Source organism: Dama dama, chromosome 1, assembly GCF_033118175.1.
Source record: "Dama dama isolate Ldn47 chromosome 1, ASM3311817v1, whole genome shotgun sequence".
In the NCBI taxonomy this organism is placed as follows: domain Eukaryota; kingdom Metazoa; phylum Chordata; class Mammalia; order Artiodactyla; family Cervidae; genus Dama; species Dama dama.
The window spans coordinates 21687735-21709805 of NC_083681.1; the positions used below are offsets into that span (position 1 = coordinate 21687735).

The 22071-nt window shown below is 41.9% G+C and overlaps 1 protein-coding gene across 1 annotated transcript in view; it reads right to left on the reverse strand.

Moving 5' to 3' along the window:
• Nucleotides 1-16032: 16032 nt before the first annotated feature.
• The window catches only part of ARHGAP20 (Rho GTPase activating protein 20), a 193197-nt gene continuing 187158 nt past the window's right edge, over nucleotides 16033-22071 (reverse strand). Inside the window, exons 14-15 of the mRNA XM_061144425.1 lie at nucleotides 21259-21373; nucleotides 16033-20175 (exon numbers count right to left, since the gene is read on the reverse strand). Coding sequence (XP_061000408.1) covers nucleotides 18338-20175; nucleotides 21259-21373 — 1953 coding nt within the window. The 3' untranslated portion in view covers nucleotides 16033-18337. The remainder of the gene's footprint in view (nucleotides 20176-21258; nucleotides 21374-22071) is intronic.

Consider the following 22071-nt stretch of genomic DNA (forward strand, 5'->3'; position numbering starts at 1 on the left):
ATTACAACCAGAAGTAAAGAATGCCATTAGCCTGTGCAGTTTTATAACTGGCTTTTTAAATGTTGAAATTATGTGAGTGTCTCGATTCCTGCCTCGGAGAGGTCCAGACAGTTGGCCACCCGACAGGGAGTTCCTGATCATTGCAGTTAGTGTGTTTGAGAAAAGATAGAAAGAGGACCTTTTTTTTTCCCCCACTCCAAGACACAGTTTTCTTTCTAAGACAGAGCAAAGGAAACAGGCAAGGCATTTCTTTATGAAGTAATCTGTCAGTTTGTGATGGGAATGATCCAAGTTTGATCTATTTTCTCATGACACCCCTGCTAAGCTGGTGGCTCAGGGCTCCTTAGACCCGGAAGTGCTGGGCTGGGTCACACACCACAGTTCATCACACAACCACTCACTGGCCGAAGCCAGGGTTCACCAGACTGTGGTAACCCTGGCAGCTTCTCCACAGATGGAAAATGCTGTCTCTTCTGGGCTGGGCATGATAGCAAAGGGGTCTTTGTTGTCTTCCTCCAGAAGATGCTTACAAAGCATAAAGCTGTCTAAGAAAGTCAGCATTCTTGTTTTTCATCTCTTGAGTTTATGGAGGAATGGAAAAACTCCAGACTAAATATTCGAATCTAGGCCCTGTCCCTCCCCTGAGATGGGGCTTCTAGGGCTTACCAGGGCATTGACCTGCCTGAATAGGTCACCTTAGGCTAAACTGGGACAGGGAAGCAATGAAGGCAGGATGAATGGTCCTCATCTGGCCACAGCATCACTAAACAATGTGTCCAGCAAACAGAGGGTGTTAAGGGAAGTGGCCTGGTCCTCAAGTTTTCAAAGACAGGAGGAGTCTGTTTTCTGTGTGCATCTGAGAGCGATTTGGGAGGTTGGGTGTGGGGCGGGGTCGGGGGTGGTGATGGTGGTGAGGAGGCAGCAAAGATAAGCCAGCGGCTGGGTGTCACATTACAAAGCTGAAAGGAAGAAGAGGAGAAACCAAGAACAGGCCAAAGAAAGATCAGAGAGAGCTATTATTATGTAATACGCCCACTGCAGACAGACAGGCGGCACTGGTCCTTCATCTTCCTTCACCTCAGATTCCATGAAGGCCTCTGTTGCAGCTGGTCAGTCACACACAGGCACGGACTGGGGTGAATGTCAAAGTCCAGCGATCCTCTGGACAAGAGGGTCAACTTGGGCAACATTGGGACTTCCCCAGGTTCGGGAACTCATACACTCTGCCCCATCCCAGTGATCAGCTTTCCAAACTTTGCTCCCTTCTGTTGCCCCAACTCCAAACCAAGCACCTCTGGGGCCAGTGGGAACGTGGGGCTGCTGTCAACACCACAACAGCAACACGCGCAGGGCCCCAACCTGCCCACATACTTGGCAGGCGCCACCCTGGACTCGTGCCAACTCGAGCTGGCTGGAAAGTGAAAAACCAATCCATCAAAGAGCTGTTTTGTCTATGCGACACCAAAATAACCAGCTGTTTACACGGGTGCCACAAGGGGCTGAGAGCTGTTTTGACTGAAATCAGCTCCTCTGACTCCATGCGTTGCCCGTAGTCTGCATCTGACGCCACGTGGAGGGAAGATGGAACAGAAGTCAGAGGACCTCAGACCCGGCTCGGCTGAGGTGGGCTCCGTTCATCCGTCCCCCCCATTACAGGACCAGGTGTTTCTTTGTCCACTGCTGCAGCTCTGAGTGTACATGTGGCCTCAGCAGGTGTCCTTGCACGGAATGCATCATGGAGGGGAGAGAGGTGAAGGGACAGTGTGCTGTGCTTGCAACCGAAAGGACGGGAACCAGAGCTGACCAGGGCCAGACGCTCGGCTGAGAGTCTGGCACTAGAGAAATGTCTTAGGAAAGCTTAGGAAAGCGTCACAACCTGGACTTGGAGTAGCCCATTTGTGGGTTCTAAGCCAAGTCTCAAATGAGAAGCTTCTCAGGTAGTCAAATGCCAGGGATGAATGTAGACCATGGGAGAGACAGAGAAACACCAGAAATTGCCTGCTATAGAACCTAGGCCAGGTGTGGCCTCTCTGGGGGGTTATTTGAGTTTGGCCTGTTGATTTCTCAGGACCCATCAAATGGCTCTGATTTCAGATAATATTCTTAATATTTTTGAGTAGAGAAAAGCCTAGGGAAAACAAGGAAAGAAGATCATAGCATACCTAAAATACCAGATTAATTTTCCCTTGCCTGCACACACGCGTGGTGCTTTTAAGTTTTCGACAGTTTTCCTAGACATCACACTGCCAGGAGCGCTTCTGCACCAGATATCCACAGATGCACCGCCTGCCTCTGCTCGGTTCCTTCCTCTTCTTCAGTGAGCCTTCTCAGAAAGACCGTTCCCAGACACCTGGCCTAAAACTGCCATCCCCCTCTGCTCCTGCACTTCCAGCTCCCTCCCCTGCTTTGTCTTTCTCCTTGGCACTTGCCATTATCTAATACACTAAATATTTCCTTATTTGTCTTATCCGTTGTCTGTCTTTCCCACCGATCGTAAGCTCCAGGGGGCAGGGAGTTTTTCCATGTGCCCTGCTGATTCACTGTTGTATGCAGCCAGGACAGCGCCTGGGGCACAGCGAGTGATCAATACATGCTTGTTGAATGAGTGAGTAACTGCCTTCTGTCCTTTTAAGTAGGGCAGATATCTCTGTTTCACAATTGAAGACACTGAGGCAGAGTGCCTCCATTCTCCTGACCCCCAGTGTTTCAGTTCAGTCGCTCAATCGTGTCCGACTCTTTGTGACCCCATGAATCACAGCATGCCAGGCCTCCCTGTCCATCACCAACCCTTGGAGTTTACTCAAACTCATGCCCATCGAGTCGGTGATGCCATCCAGACATCTCATCCTCTGTCGTCCCCTTCTCCTCCTGCCCCCAATCCCTCCCAGCATCAGGGTCTTTTCCAATGAGTCAGCTCTTCGCATGAGGTAGCCAAAGTAATGGAGTTTCAGCTTCAACATCAGTCCTTACAATGAACACCCAGGACTCATCTCCTTTAGGATGGACTGGTTGGATCTCCTTTCAGTCCAAGGGACTCTCAAGAGTCTTCTCCACACCACAGTTCAAAAGCATCAATTCTTCGGCACTCAGCTTTCTTCACAGTCCAACTCTCACATCCATACATGACCACTGGAAAAACCATAGCCTTGACTAGATGAACCTTTGTTGGCAAAGTAATGTCTCCGCTTTTTAATATGCTGTCTGGGTTGGTCATAACTTTCCTTCTAAGGAGTAAGCATCTTTTAATTTCATGGCTGCAGTCACCATCTGCAGTGATTTTGGAGCCCAAAAAAATAAAGTCTGACACTGTTTCCACCGTTTCCCCATCTATTTCCTACGCTTTGGTAAAGTAGTTTTCCTTGAGGGCATGTGTAACTTGCTATGTCACTTCAGTCATGTCCAGCTCTTTGCAACCGTATGGACTGTAGCCCATGGCTCCTCTGTCCATGGGATTCTCCAGAAAAGAATACTTGTGTGGGCTGCCATGCCCTCCTCCAGGGGATTTTCCTGATCCACGGATGGAACCTGCATCTCTTGTCTCCTACATTGGCAGGTGGGTTCTTTACCACTAGTGCCACCTGGCAAGCCTGGTTAAAAACAAAACAAAACGCTCTGGGCATATTTCAGAATGGCTACCTTTCTCCTCTCCTTGCTGAAGGCTTGAGGAGCTCTCTTCTGATCTTCACTGCGAGAACCTGGTAGGGCTCCTAGAAGTAAAACTGGCAAAAATGTGGTGTCTCCCAAGTCTGGGCACCCTGGAACTTTTAGCTCTCATTTTGCTGCCCTGAGCTCTCAGCAGTCCATCAACGATAGTTTAAACTTTCCCATTTGGGATCAATTCCAGCAGAGGCTTCTGCTTTGGTAAGCTGTGATTCTCTGTATCCACCTGTCTGTCCCTCTGATTTTGGGGGCAGCTGTTTGCCCTGTAACTATTCTGTTTGATAGAATTTGCCTGTGAAGCATCAGTTCCTAGACTTTTGTTTGTTGGGAGTATTTTTTAAAATTAATGTTTTATTGAAGGATAATTGCTTTACAGAATTTTGCTGTTTTCTGTCAAACCTCAACATGAATCAGCCATAGGTATACATTAATCACAGTTTCAGCTTTAGTGCTTTTGATTGGTGTCTTCACATTTTCTACTCCTTATGGTTCAGTCTTGGGAGACTGTACCATTCTAAGAATTTGTCCATTGCTCCCAGGTTGTCCATTTTATTGGCATATAGCTACTCATACTAGTCTCTTACGATTCTTGGTATTTATGTGGAGTCAGTTGTAACTTTTCCTTTCTCATTTCTAATTTTACTGATTTGAGTCCTCTTTTTTTTCTTGAGTCTGGCTAAAGGTTTATCAATTTTGTTTATCTTTTCAAATAACCTAGCTTTCAGTTTCATACATTTTTGTCTCTATTTCATTTATTTCTGCTCTGACTTTTATGATTACTTTCTTTCCACTAACTTTAGGTTTTGTTTGTTCTTCTTTAGTTGTTTTAGGTGTGTGGTTAGGTTGTTTATTTGACTTTTTTTTTCTTGAGGTAAGATTATATTGCTCTAAACTTACCTCTTTGAATGGGTTTTGCTGCATCCCATAGGCTTTTTATGGACTTCCCTATAGTTCAAATGGTAAAGAATCTGCCTGCAATGCAGGAGACCCAGGTTTAATCTGTGGGTCGGAAAGATCCTCTGGAGAAGGGAATGGCAATCCACTCCAGTATTCTGGCCTGGAGAATCCCATGGACAGAGAAGCCTCAGTTCAGTTCAGTTCAATCACTCAGTCGTGTCTGACTCTTTGCGATCCCATGAATCACAGCACACCAGGCCTCCCTGTCCATCACCAACACCCGGAGTTTACTCAAACTCATGTCCATCGAGTTGGTGATGCCATCCAACCATCTTATCCTCTGTCGTCCCCTTCTCCTCCTGCCCCCAATCCCTCCCAGCATCAGGGTCTTTTCCAATGAGTCAGCTCTCCACATGAGGTGGCCGAAGTACTGGAGTTTCAGCTTCAGCATCAGTCCTTCCAATGAACACCCAGGACTGATCTCTTTCAGGATAGACTGGTTGGATCTCCTTGCAGTCCAAGGGACTCTCAGGAGTCTTCTCCAACACTACAGTTCAAAAGCATCAATTCTTCAGTGCTCAGCTTTCTTTACAGTACAACACTCACATCCATACATGACCACTGGAAAATCCATAGCCTTGACTAGACGGACCTTTTTTGGCAATGTAATGTCTCTGCTTTTTAATATGCTATCTAGGTTGGTCATAACTTTCCTTCCAAGGAGTAAGCGTCTTTTAATTTCATGGCTGCAATCACCATCTGCAGTGATTTTGGAGCCCCCCCAAAATAAAGTCTATCTATTTGCTACGAAGTGATGGGACTGGATGCCGTGATCTTAGTTTCCTGAATGTTGAGCTTTAAGCCAACTTTTTCACTCTCCTCTTTCACTTTCATCAAGAGGCTTTTTAGTTCCTCTTCACTTTCTGCCATAATAGTGGTGTCATCTGCATATCTGAGGTTATTGATATTTCTCCTGGCAATCTTGATTCCAGCTTGTGCTTCTTCCAGACCAGCGTTTCTCATGATGTACTGTCCATCAGTCCTTCCAATGAATATTCAGGACAGATTTTGTTTAGGATGGACTGGTTGGATCTCCTTGCAGTCCAAGGGACTCTCAAAAGTCTTCTCCATGTCCAGTTCTAACTGTTGCTTCCTGACCTGCATACAGGTTTCTCAAGAGGCAGGTCAAGTGGTCTGGTATTCCCATCTCTTTCAGAATTTTCCACAGTTTATTGTGATCCACACAGTCAAAGGCTTTGGCATAGTCAATAAAGCAAGAAATAGGTGTTTTTCTGGAACTCTCTGCTTTTTCGATGATCCAGTGGATGTTGGCAACTTGATCTCTGGTTCCTCTGCCTTTTCTAAAACCAGCTTGAACATCTGGAATTTCACGGTTCACGTATTGCTGAAGCCTGGCTTGGAGAATTTTGAGCATTACTTATACTAGCGTGTGAGATGAGTGCAATTGTTTCAGTAGTTGGGGCATTCTTTGGCATTGCCTTTCTTTGGGATTGGAATGAAGATTGACCTTTTCCAGTCCTGTGGCCACTGCTGAGTTTTCCAAATTTGCTGGCATATTGACTGCAGCACCTTCACAGCATCATCTTTCAGGATTTGAAATAGCTCAACTGGAATTCCATCACCTCCACTAGCTTTGTTCATAGTGATGCTTTCTAAGGCCCACTTGACTTCACATTCCAGGATGTCTGGCTCTAGGTGAGTGATCACACCATCGTGATTATCTGGGTCATGAAGATCTTTTTTGTACAGTTCTTCTGTGTATTCTTGCCACCTCTTAATATCTTCTGCTTCTGTTAAGTCCATAGCATTTCTGTTCTTTATTGAACCCATTTTGCATGGAATGTTCCCTTGGTATCTCTAATTTTCTTGAAGAGATCTCTAGTCTTTCCCATTCTGTTGTTTTCCTCTATTTCTTTGCATTGATCACTGAGGAAGGCTTTCTTGTCTCTCTTGCTATTCTTTGGAACTCTGCATTCAAATGGGAATATCTTTCCTTTTCTCCTTTGCTTTTCACTTCTCTTCTTTTCACAGCTATTTGTAAGTCCTCCTCAGACAACCATTTTGCCTTTTTGCATTTCTTTTCCATGGGGATGGTCTTGATCCCTGTCTCCTGTACAATGTCACGAACAGCCTGGTGGGCTATGATCCGTGGTGTCGCAAAGAGTTGGATATGAGTGTTGTGTGACACATGCCATAGGTTTTCTAACATTGTACTTTCATTTTTATTTGTCTCTATGTATTTTCTGATTTCCTTTCTGATTTCTGCAGTGACCCATTGGTTACTTAGTAGCATATTGTTCAACTGTCATGTATTTGTGGTTTTAAGTTTTTTATCCCTTGTACTTTATTTCTAATCTCATAGCATTGTGATCAGAAAGATGCTTGATATGATTTCAACTTTTTTTTAGTTTACTGAGGCTTGCCTAATGGCTTAGCATGTGGTCAAGTCTGAAGAATCTTCCCTATGCTCTTGAGGAGAATGTGACATCTGCTGCTTTTGGATGGAATATTCTAAAATATCAATTAAGTCCATCTCGTCTAATGTGTCATTGAAGGCCTGTGTTTCCTTATTTTCTTTCTGAATGATCTGACCACTGATGAAAGTGGGTATTATAGTCCCTCCACTATTATTGTATTACTGTGTATTTCTTACTTTATGGCTGTTAGTGTCTTTCATATTGAAGTGCTCCTATGTTGTGTGCATATATATATATATTTATAATTATTATTATTTTTTTTTACTTTCTTTTTTTTTTGTCATTTATTTTTATGAGTTGGAGGCTAATTACTTTACAATATTGTAGTGGTTTTTGCCATATATTGACATGAATCAGCCATGGATTTACATGTGTTCCCCATCCCGATCTCCCCTCCCGTCTCCCTCCCCATCCCATCCCTCTGGGTCTTCCCAGTGCACCAGCCCTTAGCACTTGTCTCATGCATCCAACCTGGGCTGGTGATCTGTTTCACCCTTGATAGTATACTTGTTCCAATGCTATTCTCTCAGAACATCCCACCCTCGCCTTCTCCCACAGAGTCCAAAAGTCTGTTCTGTACATCTGTGTCTCTTTTTCTGTTTTGCATATAGGGTTATCATTACCATCTTTCTAAATTCCATATATATGCATTAGCATACTGTATTGGTCTTTATCTTTCTGGCTTACTTCACTCTGTATAATGAGGCATCCACCTCATTAGAACTGATTCAAATGAATTCTTTTTAATGGCTGAGTAATATTCCATGGTGTATATGTACCACAGCTTCCTCATCCATTCGTCTGCTGATGGGCATCTAGGTTGCTTCCATGTCCTGGCTATTATAAACAGTGCTGTGATGAACATTGGGGTGCACGTGTCTCTTTCAGATCTGGTTTCCTTGGTGTGTATGCCCAGGAGTGGGATTGCTGGGTCATATGGCAGTTCTATTTCCAGTTTTTTAAGGAATCTCCACACTGTTCTCCATAGTGGCTGTACTAGTTTGCATTCCCACCAACAGTGTAAGAGGGTTCCCTTTTCTCCATACTCTCTCCAGCATTTATTGCTTGTGGACTTTTGGGTAGCAGCCATCCTGACTGGCGTGTAATGGTACCTCATTGAGGTTTTGATTTGCATTTCTCTGATAATGAGTGATGTTGAGCATCTTTTCATGTGTTTGTTAGCCATCTGTATGTCTTCTTTAGAGAAATGTCTGTTTAGATCTTTGGCCCATTTTTTGATTAGGTCATTTGTTTTTCTGGCATTGAGCTGCAGGAGTTTCTTGTATATTTTTGAGATTAATCCTTTGTCTGTTTCTTCATTTGCTATTATTTTCTCCCCTCTGAAGGCTGTCTTTTCACCTTTCTTATAGTTTCCTTTGTTGTGCAGAAGCTTTTAAGTTTAGTTAGGTCCCATTTGTTTATTTTTGCTTTTATTTTCAATATTCTGGGAAGTGGTTCATAGAGGATCCTGCTGTGATTTATGTCTATTTATAATTATTATATGTTCCTCTTGGATTGATTCCTGAATATTATGCAGTGTCCTTTGTCCTGTTTCTCAAACAGTCTTTGTTTTAAAGTCTATTTTGTCTGATAGGAGTATTGCTACTCCAGTTTTCTTTTGAATTTCAATTTTCATGGAATACCTTCTCCCATTCCCTTATTTTCAGTCTGTAAGTGTCCCTAGGTCTGAGGTGGGTCTTTTGTAGCACATATATGGGTCATTTTTGTATCTACCCAGTCAGTCTAAGTCTTTTGGTTGGTGCATTTAATTGATTTACATTTAAGGCAATTAATTGATTTACATTTAAGGCTATTATTGTTTTCTGAATTGTTTGGGTTTATTATTTTTGTAAGTCTATTCCTTCTCTTGTGTTTCTTGCCTAGAGAAGTTCCTTTAGCATTTGTTGTTAGAGTGGTTTGGTGGTGCTGGATTTTCTTAACTTTTGCTTATCTGTAAAACTTGATTTTTCCATCAAATATGAATGAGAACCTTGCTGGGAAGAGTATTCTTGGTTGCAGTTTCTTCCCTTTAATCACTTTAAATATGTTGTATCACTCCCTTCTGGCTTGTAGAGTTTCTGTTGAGAAGTGAACTGATATGTCATTTTTCCCTTGTTGCTTTCAATAGTTTATCTTTGTCTTTAATTTTTGTCAGTTTGATTACTATGTGTCTTCCTCCTTGGGTTAATCCTGCCTGAAGCTCTCTGTTCTTCCTGGATTTGGCTGATTATTTCCTTTCCCATGTTACGGAAAATTTCAACCATTTTCTCTTCAAACATTTTCTCAGGTTCATTCTCTCTTCTCCTTCTGGGACCCCTGTATTGTGAATGTTGGTGCATTTAATGTTGTCCCAGAAGTCTCTTAGGCTATCTTCACTTCTTTTCATTCTTTTTTCCTATGTTCTATTTTGCAGCTGTGATTTCCACCATCCTGACTTCCAGGTCACTTATCCATTATTCTGCCTCAATTATTCTGTTACTGATTGCTTCTAGCATACTGTTTATCTCTATTTGTTCTTTAGTTCCTCTAGGTCTTTGTTAAACATTCTTGCATCGTCTCAATTTTTCCCGAGATTCTGGATCATCCTGGTTATCATTGTTTTTAATTCTTTTTCTGGAAGGTTGCCTATCTCCACTTCCTTTAGTTGTTTTTCTGAGGTTTTGTCTTTTTCCTTCATCTGGGGCATAATCCTCAGCCTTTTCAATTGTTCAAGTTTTAATGACTGTGATTTTCATTCTGGAGGCTGGGATTGTAGTTCTTCTAGCTTCCTCTGTTTGTCCTCTGGTGGATGAGGCTATCTAAGAGGCTTGTGCAAGCTTCCTGATGGGAGGGACTGGTCATGGGAAAAACTGGGTCTTGCCCTGATGGGCAGGGCCATGCTCAGTAAAACTTTAATCCAATTGCCTGCAGATGACTGGGACTATACTCCTTTTCTGTCAGTTTTTTGGCCTGATGTGACCTAGCCCTGGAATCTACAGTCTCTAAGGTAGGGCTAATGGTGTCCTCCAGGAGGGTTCATGCCGTTGGGCAGTTCCCAGAACTGCTACTGTCAACACACCGGTCCCCAAGGCGAGCCACCACTCACCCACGCCTTTGCAGAAGACCGTCCAACACTAGTAGGTAGGTCTCGTTCAGTCTCCTCTGTGGTCACTGTCCTTTCCTCTGGGACCTAGTGTGCACAAGACTGTGTGTGTGCCCTCTAAGAGTGGAGTCACTGTTTCCGCCAGTCCTGTAGAAGTCCTGCAGTCAAATCCCACTGGCCTTCAAAGTCAACTTCCTTGGGGATTCCTAATCCCTTTTCTGGATCCCAAGGCTGAAAAGGGGCTCGTAACATTTACAATAGCGAGAGAACTACTTTGGTATTATGTTATCCACTTTGTGGGTCCCTTACTTGGCAAGTATGAGGCTTGATTTTATCGTGACTGTGCCCCTTCTACCATCTCATGTAGCTTCTCCTTTATCTTTGGACATGGATATCCTTTTCTGGTAGGTTCCAGCATCTTCCTGTTGATGGTTGTTCAACAGCTAGTTGCAATTTCAGTGCTCTCGCAGGAGGAGATTAGAGCACATCCTTCTACTCAGCCATCTTGAACCAATTTGAAGTGAGTTTCTTATAGATAGGATGTAGTTAGGTAGTTTTTGCTTTGTGTTTTTAGTCCACAATGTCAATCTTTGTCTTTTGATTGATATATGTAGATCACTTATATTTAAGGTAATACATGTTGGAGCTTAAGCATGCCATTTTATTTGTTTTCTGTTTTTTCCTCTACTTATTTTTCCTCTGTCTACTTTGACTTCCTGTGTTAAACATTTGTCTTTTTTTTTTTTTTTTTTTAAGGATTCCATCCAGCTTTACTTACAGTATTTTGTAAAGAAATATTCTCCAAAGATACAGTTTCTATAGTTGGCTAATTACAACACATGGTAGAGAACCTGCCTGCCAGCTCAGGTGACATAAGCAACATGGGTTCAATCCTGGGTCGGGAAGATCCCATTGAAGAGGAAATGGCAACCCTCTCCAGGTGCTGTTGCCTGGAGAATCCCATGGACAAAGGAGCCTGGTGGGCTATAGTCCACAGGGTTGCAAAGAGTCAGACATGACTGAAGGGACTTAGCATGTAAATATATTAATAGCATATTACATTCTACTGGTATCAACGTCTTACCCCTTTGAGGGAAGTATGGAAAACTCATTTATATTCAGTTCAGTTCAGTTCTGTCACCCAGTCATGTCCGACTCTTTGCGATCCCATGGACTGCAGCACGCCAGCCCTCCCTGTCCATCACCAACTCCCGGAGTTTACTCAAACTCATGTCCATTGAGTCAGTGATGCCATCCAACCATCTCATCCTCTGTCATCCTCTTCTCCCCCTGCCCTCAATCTTTCCCAGCATCAGGGTCTTTTCAAATGAGTTAGTTCTTTGCATCAGGTGGCCAAAGTATTGGAGTTTCAGTTTCAGCATCAGTCCTTCCAATGAATATTCAGGACAGATTTCCTTTAGGATGGACTGGTTGGATCTCCTTGTAATCCAAGGGACTCTCAAGAGTCTTCTCCAACACCACAGTTCAAAAGCATCAATACTTCGGCACTCAGCTTTCTTTATGGCCTAACTCTCACATCTATACACGACTACTGGAAAAACCACAGCTTTGATTAGAGGGACCTTTGTTGGCAAACTAATGTCTCTGCTTTTTCATATGCTGTGTAGGTTGGTCATAACTGTGATTTTCCTGCAAAAGATGCTTGCTCCACCTGCAGTGATTTTGGAGCCCCCCAAAATAAACTCTGTCACTGTTTCCATTGTTTCCTCATCTATTTGCCATGAAGTGATGGGACCAGATGCCATGATCTTAGTTTTCTGAATGTTGAGTTTTAAGTCAACTTTTTCACTCTCCTCTTTCACTTTCATCAAGAGGCTCTTTAGTTCTTCTTTGCTTTCTGCCATTTCTATTAGGTCTCTTTTATTCCCCCCCCCCCACTTTAAAATATCATTTTCTTGAGTATCACACAGTGTTATAATTTTAGTTTCAAGCATCACATATAACTTAAAACTCATGAAGACAGTCAATCATTATATACTATTACTTCTGCTTTCTATTGTCCTACTTTCCTGATGCTCCAAATTTCCTTCTTCTACCATTTACTGTTTTATAAAATTCTTTTGGCTAGTCTTTGATATATCTGCTAGTGACAAATTCTTTAAATCTTCCTGTATCTGAGAAGGTCCTTATTTCTCCTTTATTCACAAAGGACAGTTTCACTGGATATGGGATTCTGGGTTGACAGTTTCTTTCAGCACTTTCAATATGTGCCACTTTCTTCTGGCCTCTATGGTTTCAGATGATAATTCCTGTCATTTAAACTGGTGTTCCCCTAAAGGTAAGTGTTGTTTACTGCTTTCAACACTTTCCATAGTCAGTCTTCAAAACATTTAATTGTGATATGTCTTTCTTTGCATTTATCCAGTTTGGGGTCACTTAGTTCCCTGAATGTGTAGGTTTGTATATTTTATCAAATTTGTGGAGTTTTAGGTATCATTTCTCTGAATACTGCCTCAGCCCTTCCCCGCTTCTGAAACTCTGATGATACAAATGTTGGATCTTTTGTTACTGTTCCACAGATCTCTAAGCCTCTGATTATTTTTTGTCCCCCATTAACTTTATTTTGTTGTTTAGATTGTGTAATTCTGTCCTGTTAACTGATTCTATCCTGTCATCTTCATTCAGTTACTAGGTTTACACTGTGAATTTTTAAATCTGTTATTGTATTTTTTATATTTACATTTGGCTGTTTTGTACTTCTATTTCTTTGGTAGGATTTTCTATTTGTTTCAAGATAATTTGTATTTAGTTGTCCACAGACACATTTGTAAGATGCTAGCTTGCTTTTAAATTTTCATGTTGGCATCAGCTTTTTCTCATGGAATTTGTGATTTTCCTGGTTCTTGGTATGACAGGTGATTTCCAGTTGTATCCTGGACACTTTTATCTGTTGTGTTAGGAGACTCTGGGCCCTATTTATTTTCACAGCAGTCATGTTGTTTAGCTTTAACACATAGGCCCTTGGCCTACTGGAAACTGTAGGTTCACTGAGTTTTTCAGAGTCTTTCTGGTACTCTTTTGACCCGTTCTGTCAGAGAAGCCTATTTGTTCTTTGGCCCTGAGACTCCTCAGGCTGAGTGATTTCTGGGGTAGAATACCTCCTGTCCATGCTATCTGATCATATTGTCTTTGGATGGATGGGGGAGTCAGGTCTGCTGGAACAAAGATACTTCCAAGGCTGAACTGCTTGTTGTGACTCTAGTATCTCCAGTGGCGGTGGGAAGTCTCAGGCCTGGCCACTTAGTGCAGCTCAACCATCCCTCTTGCTGGTGGTGCTTGGTTTACCCACTGCTGTCAGAAGGACTCCATCCATTTCTGGGAAGCAATGCACAGATCTCTGCTGCCTTCTGTTGCTAGGTTGGAAAAGACCAGACCTGGTTCTTCTTCTGTTGGCTAAGGGGATGTAAGATGTCCCGTTACTGTGTTTTTCCTCCAGTCCTAGCATTCTGAACCAATCCACCCATCTTTGATTGGTCTCTGTGTTGTTTCCAGGATCTATAGATGTACTTAGAAGAAGCAGGGAGACAGGTCTACACTGTTTGGATCAACTTTTGGCCCAATTATTTATCATAGGTTTATGAATTATTTCTGATACTGAATGATTTTCTTAGAGATATCTAGCTGAGACATAACTTAGCAAAGTTTGGAAGGTCCTCAAGTACCTAACTTTGTGTCTGCTTTATTATGGAAGAGGTATTATCATCATCATTATTTTAAGGTGAAAGATGAAGAAAAGAGCCTGGGGTCAGAATGAGGTTCTAGCTGAATGTACCTACCACAAACGGCTGCGGTGAGCACTAAATGAAATAAAACCAATAATGCACTGGTTGGCAGTGCATACAGGCAACAGTGAGTGTCCAATGTTACTGCTCCCCTTCTTCTAAACAACCCAATTTTCCCTTAGTTGTTTGAAGTCCCTGAGGACACAATATTTTTTCAACTTTATCCTAGGGTCTAAAACAGTACCTACAATAAAACTTAGATGGCCTGACTAGCATTTACATCATTTGTAACATCTCTGTCTCCCTCGACAAACTCTTTCTCCCTTTTCTTTCCCCTTTTCTTGAGTTCTTTGTGATTTAGTACCTTGAATTAGCTTTCCTCCTCTCTAATCATTCACTGTACCTTCAAGCAGTGTTTTTCTGTGTTCATGTATTTTGATGATTCTCTGCTTCTCAGTTATCTCATTCTTGGGCAAAGACATTAAATGCTTCTTTCTTCTGAAAATTTTAGACAGTAACAATTAGTTCCTGTGATCTGGCAGAGACTGGGTATTTCTTTAAGCATCCATTTTACTTGCTCAGAGTAATGGGCCTATGCCACAAGTACAGGTTTTTAGCTAGTTTATTCATTCCTCATGGCAGATCAAGAGGCTATAAGAAGGTCTAAATTTAACTTTAAGTTACTGTAATCTAAAAATTAAACCTAGAGAAAAATACCTAGCTTTAAAATCTTAATGTCTCCCAAATCTGCATCTTCTATTGTCACATAAAGTCAAACTCCAGAAAACACATTTACTTTGCCTTAACAAATTAAATAGGTAGAAAAACACTTCGATCTACAAATGCATGTGCACTCTGACAATGCACAATGAGAAAGCAACCCGTACAAATTAAGAAACAGTATGCATCTACTACCACCCTGTGCATATTTCTTTGGGACTTGGAAACAAAATTTTCCAAATTACACCCCAGAGCCTTTTGCCAATTCTATCACACACCCAATACTATGTAGAACTGAAGTTTATGAAATTCCACTCCCCCCCTTTTAAAAACAAACAAACAATACAAATGAAGGATTTATATTCACAGGTAGCTTAGGAACAGAGTAGACTCACATTTAGGGTAGGAAGCACACAGTTCAAGAGTACTCTTCCTTTCAGCAGGAAACTTACCTTATGAGACATCCTTGTAACCAGAACAGATATTAAAGAAGTTAACATTTTACCTAGCTTTATTGTTAATTTTTTTTCTTTGTATTGAAATAAACAGCTTGCAGATACTTCTCTCAAGTCATTAAAACATGACCAGGTAAAAAAGATTAAACACTACCATAATTTGGATTAAGATACATAATATTTTTAGTTTCAACAGACAAAATATGCCACTGGTTCAAGGATACATTAGATCCTTTCAATTCAATGCCATTCCATGAAAAGCTGAAAAACCACAAAATTAAGATAAGTTATTGAACTCAATGTTTTTAGTAGATTAAACTTCTTCTTTAGAAGCAAAAATCATCTTTGCATTTCTTTTTAGGTCTTTACTGCTCAGAATGAATCATTTTTTTTTCTGGACTAAGGTCATGTGTATATTTTTAAACTTTTTCAAATGGTGCTTAAACTTACATACAGCAAACCTCCATGAACTTTGAGGAGGCGAAGATACTCATGGGAAATGACAGAAATGAGAATATTTATTGACTTTATATGACTTTATAAGTACTGATGTCTTGTAGTATCTGGATCTAGACATCCTGGGATGTTTGGAAATGCCTGGAATCAATTAGATACTCTGGTCAGGAGGGCACAAATTTAGACAAGAAGATCTCATACAACAATTGAACTGAGTTGATGGTTCTTTGCTATGAGAACACAGACAATATGTATCTGATTTTAGGAGTACAGTATACATGTAATATCTAAGAAAAATGAAGACTTTATGTTTAAAACATAACTGTTTGGTAAACAGTAAGATCAGAAAAATATAAAAGAAATAAAGCCCTCCTTTTCTAGACAGACTGACCACACGACCTATGACTAAAAGCTCAAAGTTCCAATCAACATTAATTACATTTTACGAAATTTCCAATGTTAAGCAGAAATTGGGCTCATTAGCTAAAACAATTCTACAAATGGCAATATTGCCCTGGTGGGATTGTTAACTCTGAAGGATGATGTTTTATTTAACAGACAGCATGGACTTCATACATATCCATAATCAGTGCCTTTAAAACCAAACAACTTTAAAAGTTAGCAGCAGTTTCTGCAAGTACAAAAATACACATTTATTACATAACATATGGTAGTAAAATTTGTCAAGATATATTATACAAACTCAAAGCATTTTAGATAAAGCATTGGTCTAATATATTATAGATTGATGAAGTATAATAAAATGACATGTAGTCTGTCTTCAAATCGTACAATATAATACTTTACAGCAATATTAATTATTCACATTAAATGTTACAGAAGTATCTAAGGGAACACAGAGGACAGGAATGGTTACGGAAGAACCTCAGCATCTTCTATGCTTCAAACTGAGTAGATGGTTTCCTAACCACCAATATGAAAGAAAAAAAGGATACAACTATTATTTTGTTAAGCAGAGAAGCAATTTCTTCTGGAAAGACACTCCAAGCCGTAAGAGTGGCTTTCACATCTTCATTCACATCTTGCGGTTCTGCAGTAGTATGCTCTAAGGGTGAGGGGAATCCCTGTTGCCTTTATATATCATACCACAAAAGATGTATATGGACACTTAGGAGTCTAAATATAGGAGTGGTTAGTTAAAAGGTAAAATCTACTTCACATCTGTGACTGAGATGGCCAGTGTCATAAAGGAGCTCTTTTGAGAGAGTTCTAAAAGTTAATTACAATGCTTACGACAAATAGGGCCATGTCCCCTAGAGGTAGGTAGCACCTGTAGCTAATACTGAAAGGACTTCTCTCTTACAGAAAACATTATTTTTTTATATAAGTGAAAAATGCAACCTTTAGGACAACATTGAGAAAATATTTGACATGAAAGCTTCTGGGTGGCTGAGGAAAATAATTTGATAGAAGCAAGTATTGTGGGGGGAAGGTCCATCTGATATCGAACTCAATGGGCTCTAGGCAACTTCTTATAAGTATTTAAAAATGAAGGAAGAAGCACATCCATTTCTGATTCTATCATATCACACTGGCTGGCCAGGCCTAATAATCCCAGGAAATAACCCAGGAGATGTACTGGTGTAATCTTTAAGGCAAGAGAGAGGGGAAATGTCCGTCAATATGAAATAAATCAACAGGGGTATACACTGTGAACTATTGGAACAAAAAATATGCAAAAACTTCTGGAGGTAAGATAATCCGAAGCCAAAGACTGTCGAAAAGAAGGCCTGAGAGCTCCTCCATTCTGTGACTCTTCATAACCCACCAACCTCAAAACTGTTCTCTCAACTGGCAAATGACCATCAGTAAAGGGATGACTTATCAGGAATGTTTTCTGGCTGACTAAGAGGTAAGGAACAGAAAAACACTTCAGCAAAGAGGAGCCATGGTTTGATCACATGTTTGCAGCAGCAACTGGGTAAGAGACAGGACCACTCTGGCAGTCTTTCCCTCCACACTAAGACAGTGAACACGGGGGAAGGCCGTCTTATAACAGGAGAACGTTCCGAGCTCAGGCACCTTGGAAAGACACGGAAGCAAGCAGTCGTCTCCTTCTTTCTCCTCACAGCAGTGCGCAGTGGAGCCTCTGTGGAGCACGAAACACTGGTGGAAAAACTCAACCAATACAAAAAAAAACACCAAAAAACAAAACCACCTACAATATCATGGTACTCATGGCTTTCAAATCACTTCAGTTTTTTCCTCTCTGGTTGCCACCAATGGGCAGATACCTGAAATGATGCTGTGAGGGTATGTGACTGAATATAAAATGTCATGGAAATGGCCACTGGTTTGGATTTGGGGAAAAGTTTCACATAATTTTCTTTATTATCAGATGTGTTACCTCTTTAGTTTTGACTAGTGGCATTATTTTGGCCTACTCATTAAAAACATTCCACAGAATGTGAGTGGTTTCTCTGCAGCCTTCCCTCTCTCTCCACACTTCCTGTTCTTCGCTTCTGATCTACTGGCTTACTCAGGAACTAATCTCATCATACACAGCAAGTTTCCTCTACAGAAGATGCTTTCTCTAGCCGTTTGCTCATGGCTCTTAAAATGCATGACATGATCCATCCATGTTTTAATACAGAAAAGCCTCCCAAACACTGAGGTCACAGAATTTTTTAGTCTAAACTTTTGGCCAAATAGTCTCAAGAAAGAGAATTCTTTTGTTGTCCTAAGTATTAGCAATGATTACCTTTATGCTACCCAACCCAGGTATTTTATACAAAGGGGTCATAGTAATTGTTGTATCATTATCAGCCTGTTTCTGTCTTTGTAGACATCAGGTTCTTATGGTGGTTAAATGTCTTTGGCCAAATGCCTGTCCTCAGCATCACACACCACGGGCGGCCCTGAGCCTGGGCTGGATGCATCATCCACAGTCAAAGAGCCGGGGGAGGACCTTCTCTGTGGCAGCGTTCCAGGAGAGCACTGCCCGCCATCCTCTCCTTCCTCAGGCGACTTCATACGAAGCCCAAGTCTGTCTTCCATGAGGCTGAACGGAGAGCTACAGTGTTTCTCTGAGTCCTGGCTGGGGTAGGAACTGTACCAGTGGGCCGTCTGTACAGCTCCCAGTTCTTCAGCTGCCCTTTGGGGCACGTCTTTCTGCCTCTCTTGCAGTGTGACGGCTTCCGGAAGGCCAGAAGCATGTGCAGGAGGATCCGTGGGCCCTTTCAGAGAACCCGCTTTACTTTCCTCTGGTCTGGGTGCCCTTGCCTTCTTTTTGAGAGACCAGTTTTTCAAACTGGCCACACCACTCTTCAACCACGTGCTGGGGTGAAGAGTTACAGAATGCATGTGTGAATGCCACTCTACACTGTCCTTTTTCGTATAAGCCAGGCGGCCGCTGGCCTGCCCTGATGAGGGACCAGGAATTCCAGAAATGAGGCCAGAGCTGCTAAAGTCAGAAGAAAGCTCTGCCTGTTTTCTTTGAAAAGTACAGTCTATCGGAGAGGACGTTTCAGTGGGTGTAAACACAGAGTGCTCGGAAATCTGAGAAAAAGCACTGTCTTGGGAACTCAGTGAGGATCCAGATGGGGAAGTGCCTGGGGAGGACAGGCTGGAGTAGCTAGTCCTTGAGCAGAGGTTTAAGCGTGGGGGTAAAGCCTTCTCAGCGCTTTGGTTTGCGGCACTGCTCTTGCCCACCTCAATCCCCATGACCAAGCTCTGATTAATAAGCTTCTGCCCCTCCATTTGTAAAGACTTGTGTCGCTTGAGATAATCTTCCTCTCCATGCAAGAGACTGGCTTCATAGCCGGCTTTCTGCTGCTGCTTTGGGTAAATCCCCCTGAGATAGGTCAGTCTGCAGTGCCCGTCATCAATGCTGGGCTCCGAGCAGCGCCGTTGCCTCCTTGAACTCTTGAGGGCGTCTGCAGTGTGTGGTGGGGAGTATTCGGATGTATCCGTGTCAAAGGGCTGGCTCCTGGGATGATCACAGGAGGACATGTGACTGTAAGATGCCACGGAAATGGCTACTGGCTTGGATTTAGGAAAATGTTTTACATGACTTCCCTCATTATCAGACAAGCTTTTCTTCTTAACATTTTTACTAGGGGCATTTTTCTTGCTATCAGTGCCTGTGACCAAACTCTTTTTAAAACATGTCTTACCCCCTTCCTGAAGGGGTTGATTCTGATTCAGATGGCTCTCATCCTTTTTTGAGAGAATGGCATCACAGCTGGACTTGCGTAGCTTTTTCTGATAAAACTCCCTGAGATAGGAAAGCTTTGAATCGAGATAGTCGATGCTGGGCTCAGAGCAGCGGCGGTGTCGCCTCAGGCCCTTGGGGGCATCTGCGGCAGCTGTGGACAGGCGGCTGGGTGTGCTCAGGCCAGAGGGGGCCTGGGCGCGTGGGGCCTTGGTGTACACTGCAGTGTCCACTGGCTTGGATTCGAGGGGCTGTCCCATTTGAATATCTTCATCTTTAGAACGGGCTAAGTCAAAGTCACTCAGGGTTAAAAGGCCTTCCACCTCAGGCTGGTCGAGGTCATAGTCACTGAGGGTTAACACGGAGTCCATGCTTCTGCTACCCTGACCGAGTTTCTTTACCAAGTCACTACATGGGGCGTCAACATCCTCATTCAGCTCATTTTCCAAGCTGTCATAGGAGGAGTCATTCAGCTGGAAGCAAGAGAGATCTGTCGAAAAAGCAAACCAGGATTAACATTTTTACTTAACACAAGTGCATGCTGCCTTAAAAATATAAAAAACCCCAACTATGATGATGTTTGGTGTAATTCTGTTTTTAAATGTAGATTGTTCAAATTTTCACTCTAAGGAAAGAAAGAATCTTTCATAATCTCCCCAGATGTAAGTGCAGAATTAAAAATAAACTCTTGAGGTATACAAGATTTACCTCAGTTCCTGAAGAAATAGGCTTTCTTTAAATAAGATTTCCTCAACGCAATCAGGAGATGGTCATAATATCAAGAAACAGTTAAAAATATAAAGAAATTAATGCCAGATATATCCCGGTTCTGAATAAGACTCTGTCTTTTAAATGGATCTGCTGGTGTATATACATAATTAACTCTAATCTCAGAGAAACCATTTACTAGCCCTATCAATTTCTCTTTGACAAAGTTCTTTCCTATACATTATCTTTACTACAACCAAAACTGTTAGATATGATGGTTATCCATATTTGTAGATGAAGATATTGATGTTCAGTGGCATAGAAGAATTGGTCAAAGATAACATAACCAGTAACTGGTGTTACAAGAATTCATAATTAGGAATATTGAGTGTCTTTACTCCCCACACAGCCCAGCCTGCCCCATGATGTTACTTGTTTTTAATGTATTTAGCAGTGCACAAGAATTCTAAGAAGCCTCAGGGACCTCTAAGAGGAAGGTGAGGAGAAAAAACAGGGCTGTCTCTATTGCCTTTGGGCCTTCTACTCCAGTTTCAACCAGAGCAGTTGTGTTATACATATTGGGGCTCCTTGTAAAGTTTATTTTAAAAAAAGGATAAAAACATCATACTATATAATGCTGCCACTAACAGTCTGGGACCTTGTCTTATACACTTCTTAACCCTACCACAGTGTTAAGATACCCTGACCTTCTAAGGAAGGAGCAGCAAGTCTCAGACCCACTGACCGAGGTGAGAGGCCCCCTTCACCTGAGCTGCTGTGGGCTCCAGGATAACCACTGTCCCAGCTGATCTTCACAGACGTGTTGTCTGTTTCCCACAAAACCCAATCCAGTCATTCACAATACCTGAGGCATTCTCTCTAGTATCACATCTCACTGAAACCTCTCCCAAGAGGGAAGTGATTTCTTCTCCAAATATCCGACAGCAGTTTTCAATCAGAAATTGTATAAGCAGAGAAACCTGTACAAAAAAGGGACAAAAGTGAGCTGCAAACTTCTCATACAGCCTTTCTATAGATCACATTTCATATATGAATCCTAATTCTAACAATAAATGCCGAAAAATCCAGAGAAAAATTCAGGTTTGCTTTACAATACAGTTTCCCCTAAAAAACTATGATACTTTCAAGAGTAGTTTGAGTATAGAAATTAATTTTAATCAGTAGACTAGTTATTATTTGCGGCCTTGGCTTAATACTAACATTTTTATATCAACTGTCTTGTCTTTAAAATTAGAGTAATTTTAAGTATTCTCTATAGGGCACTTGGGGTGAGGAAACACACCCTCTCATTAAAATTCATGAAGTGTCATTAGATGAAGACTTATACAATGTATTTCTTATGCAAAAGGCAGGTGTCATGAGCTGGGAAGTTGGTAGGTATCCTCTGTGGTTCTCCCTGAAGAGGTGAGACAGCTGGAGAAAAAACTTGCACTTTGCCTGACTAGTCTCTTCCTATGCATTTCTCTCCCTTAGCTTTGCTAACTGGAGGTGCTTCGGGAAGGGCTAAGATTTTACTAGGGAGCTCTGTGCCTCCGTGAGATACACGGAGACCTTTACATAGTTTTTTTGCCCCAAAAGCTGAAGCAAAGCCCCAGCTCCTGTACTTACAATCAGGCAATACAGGAGTATGTGATCTCAAGTAACTATTAGGTTGGGG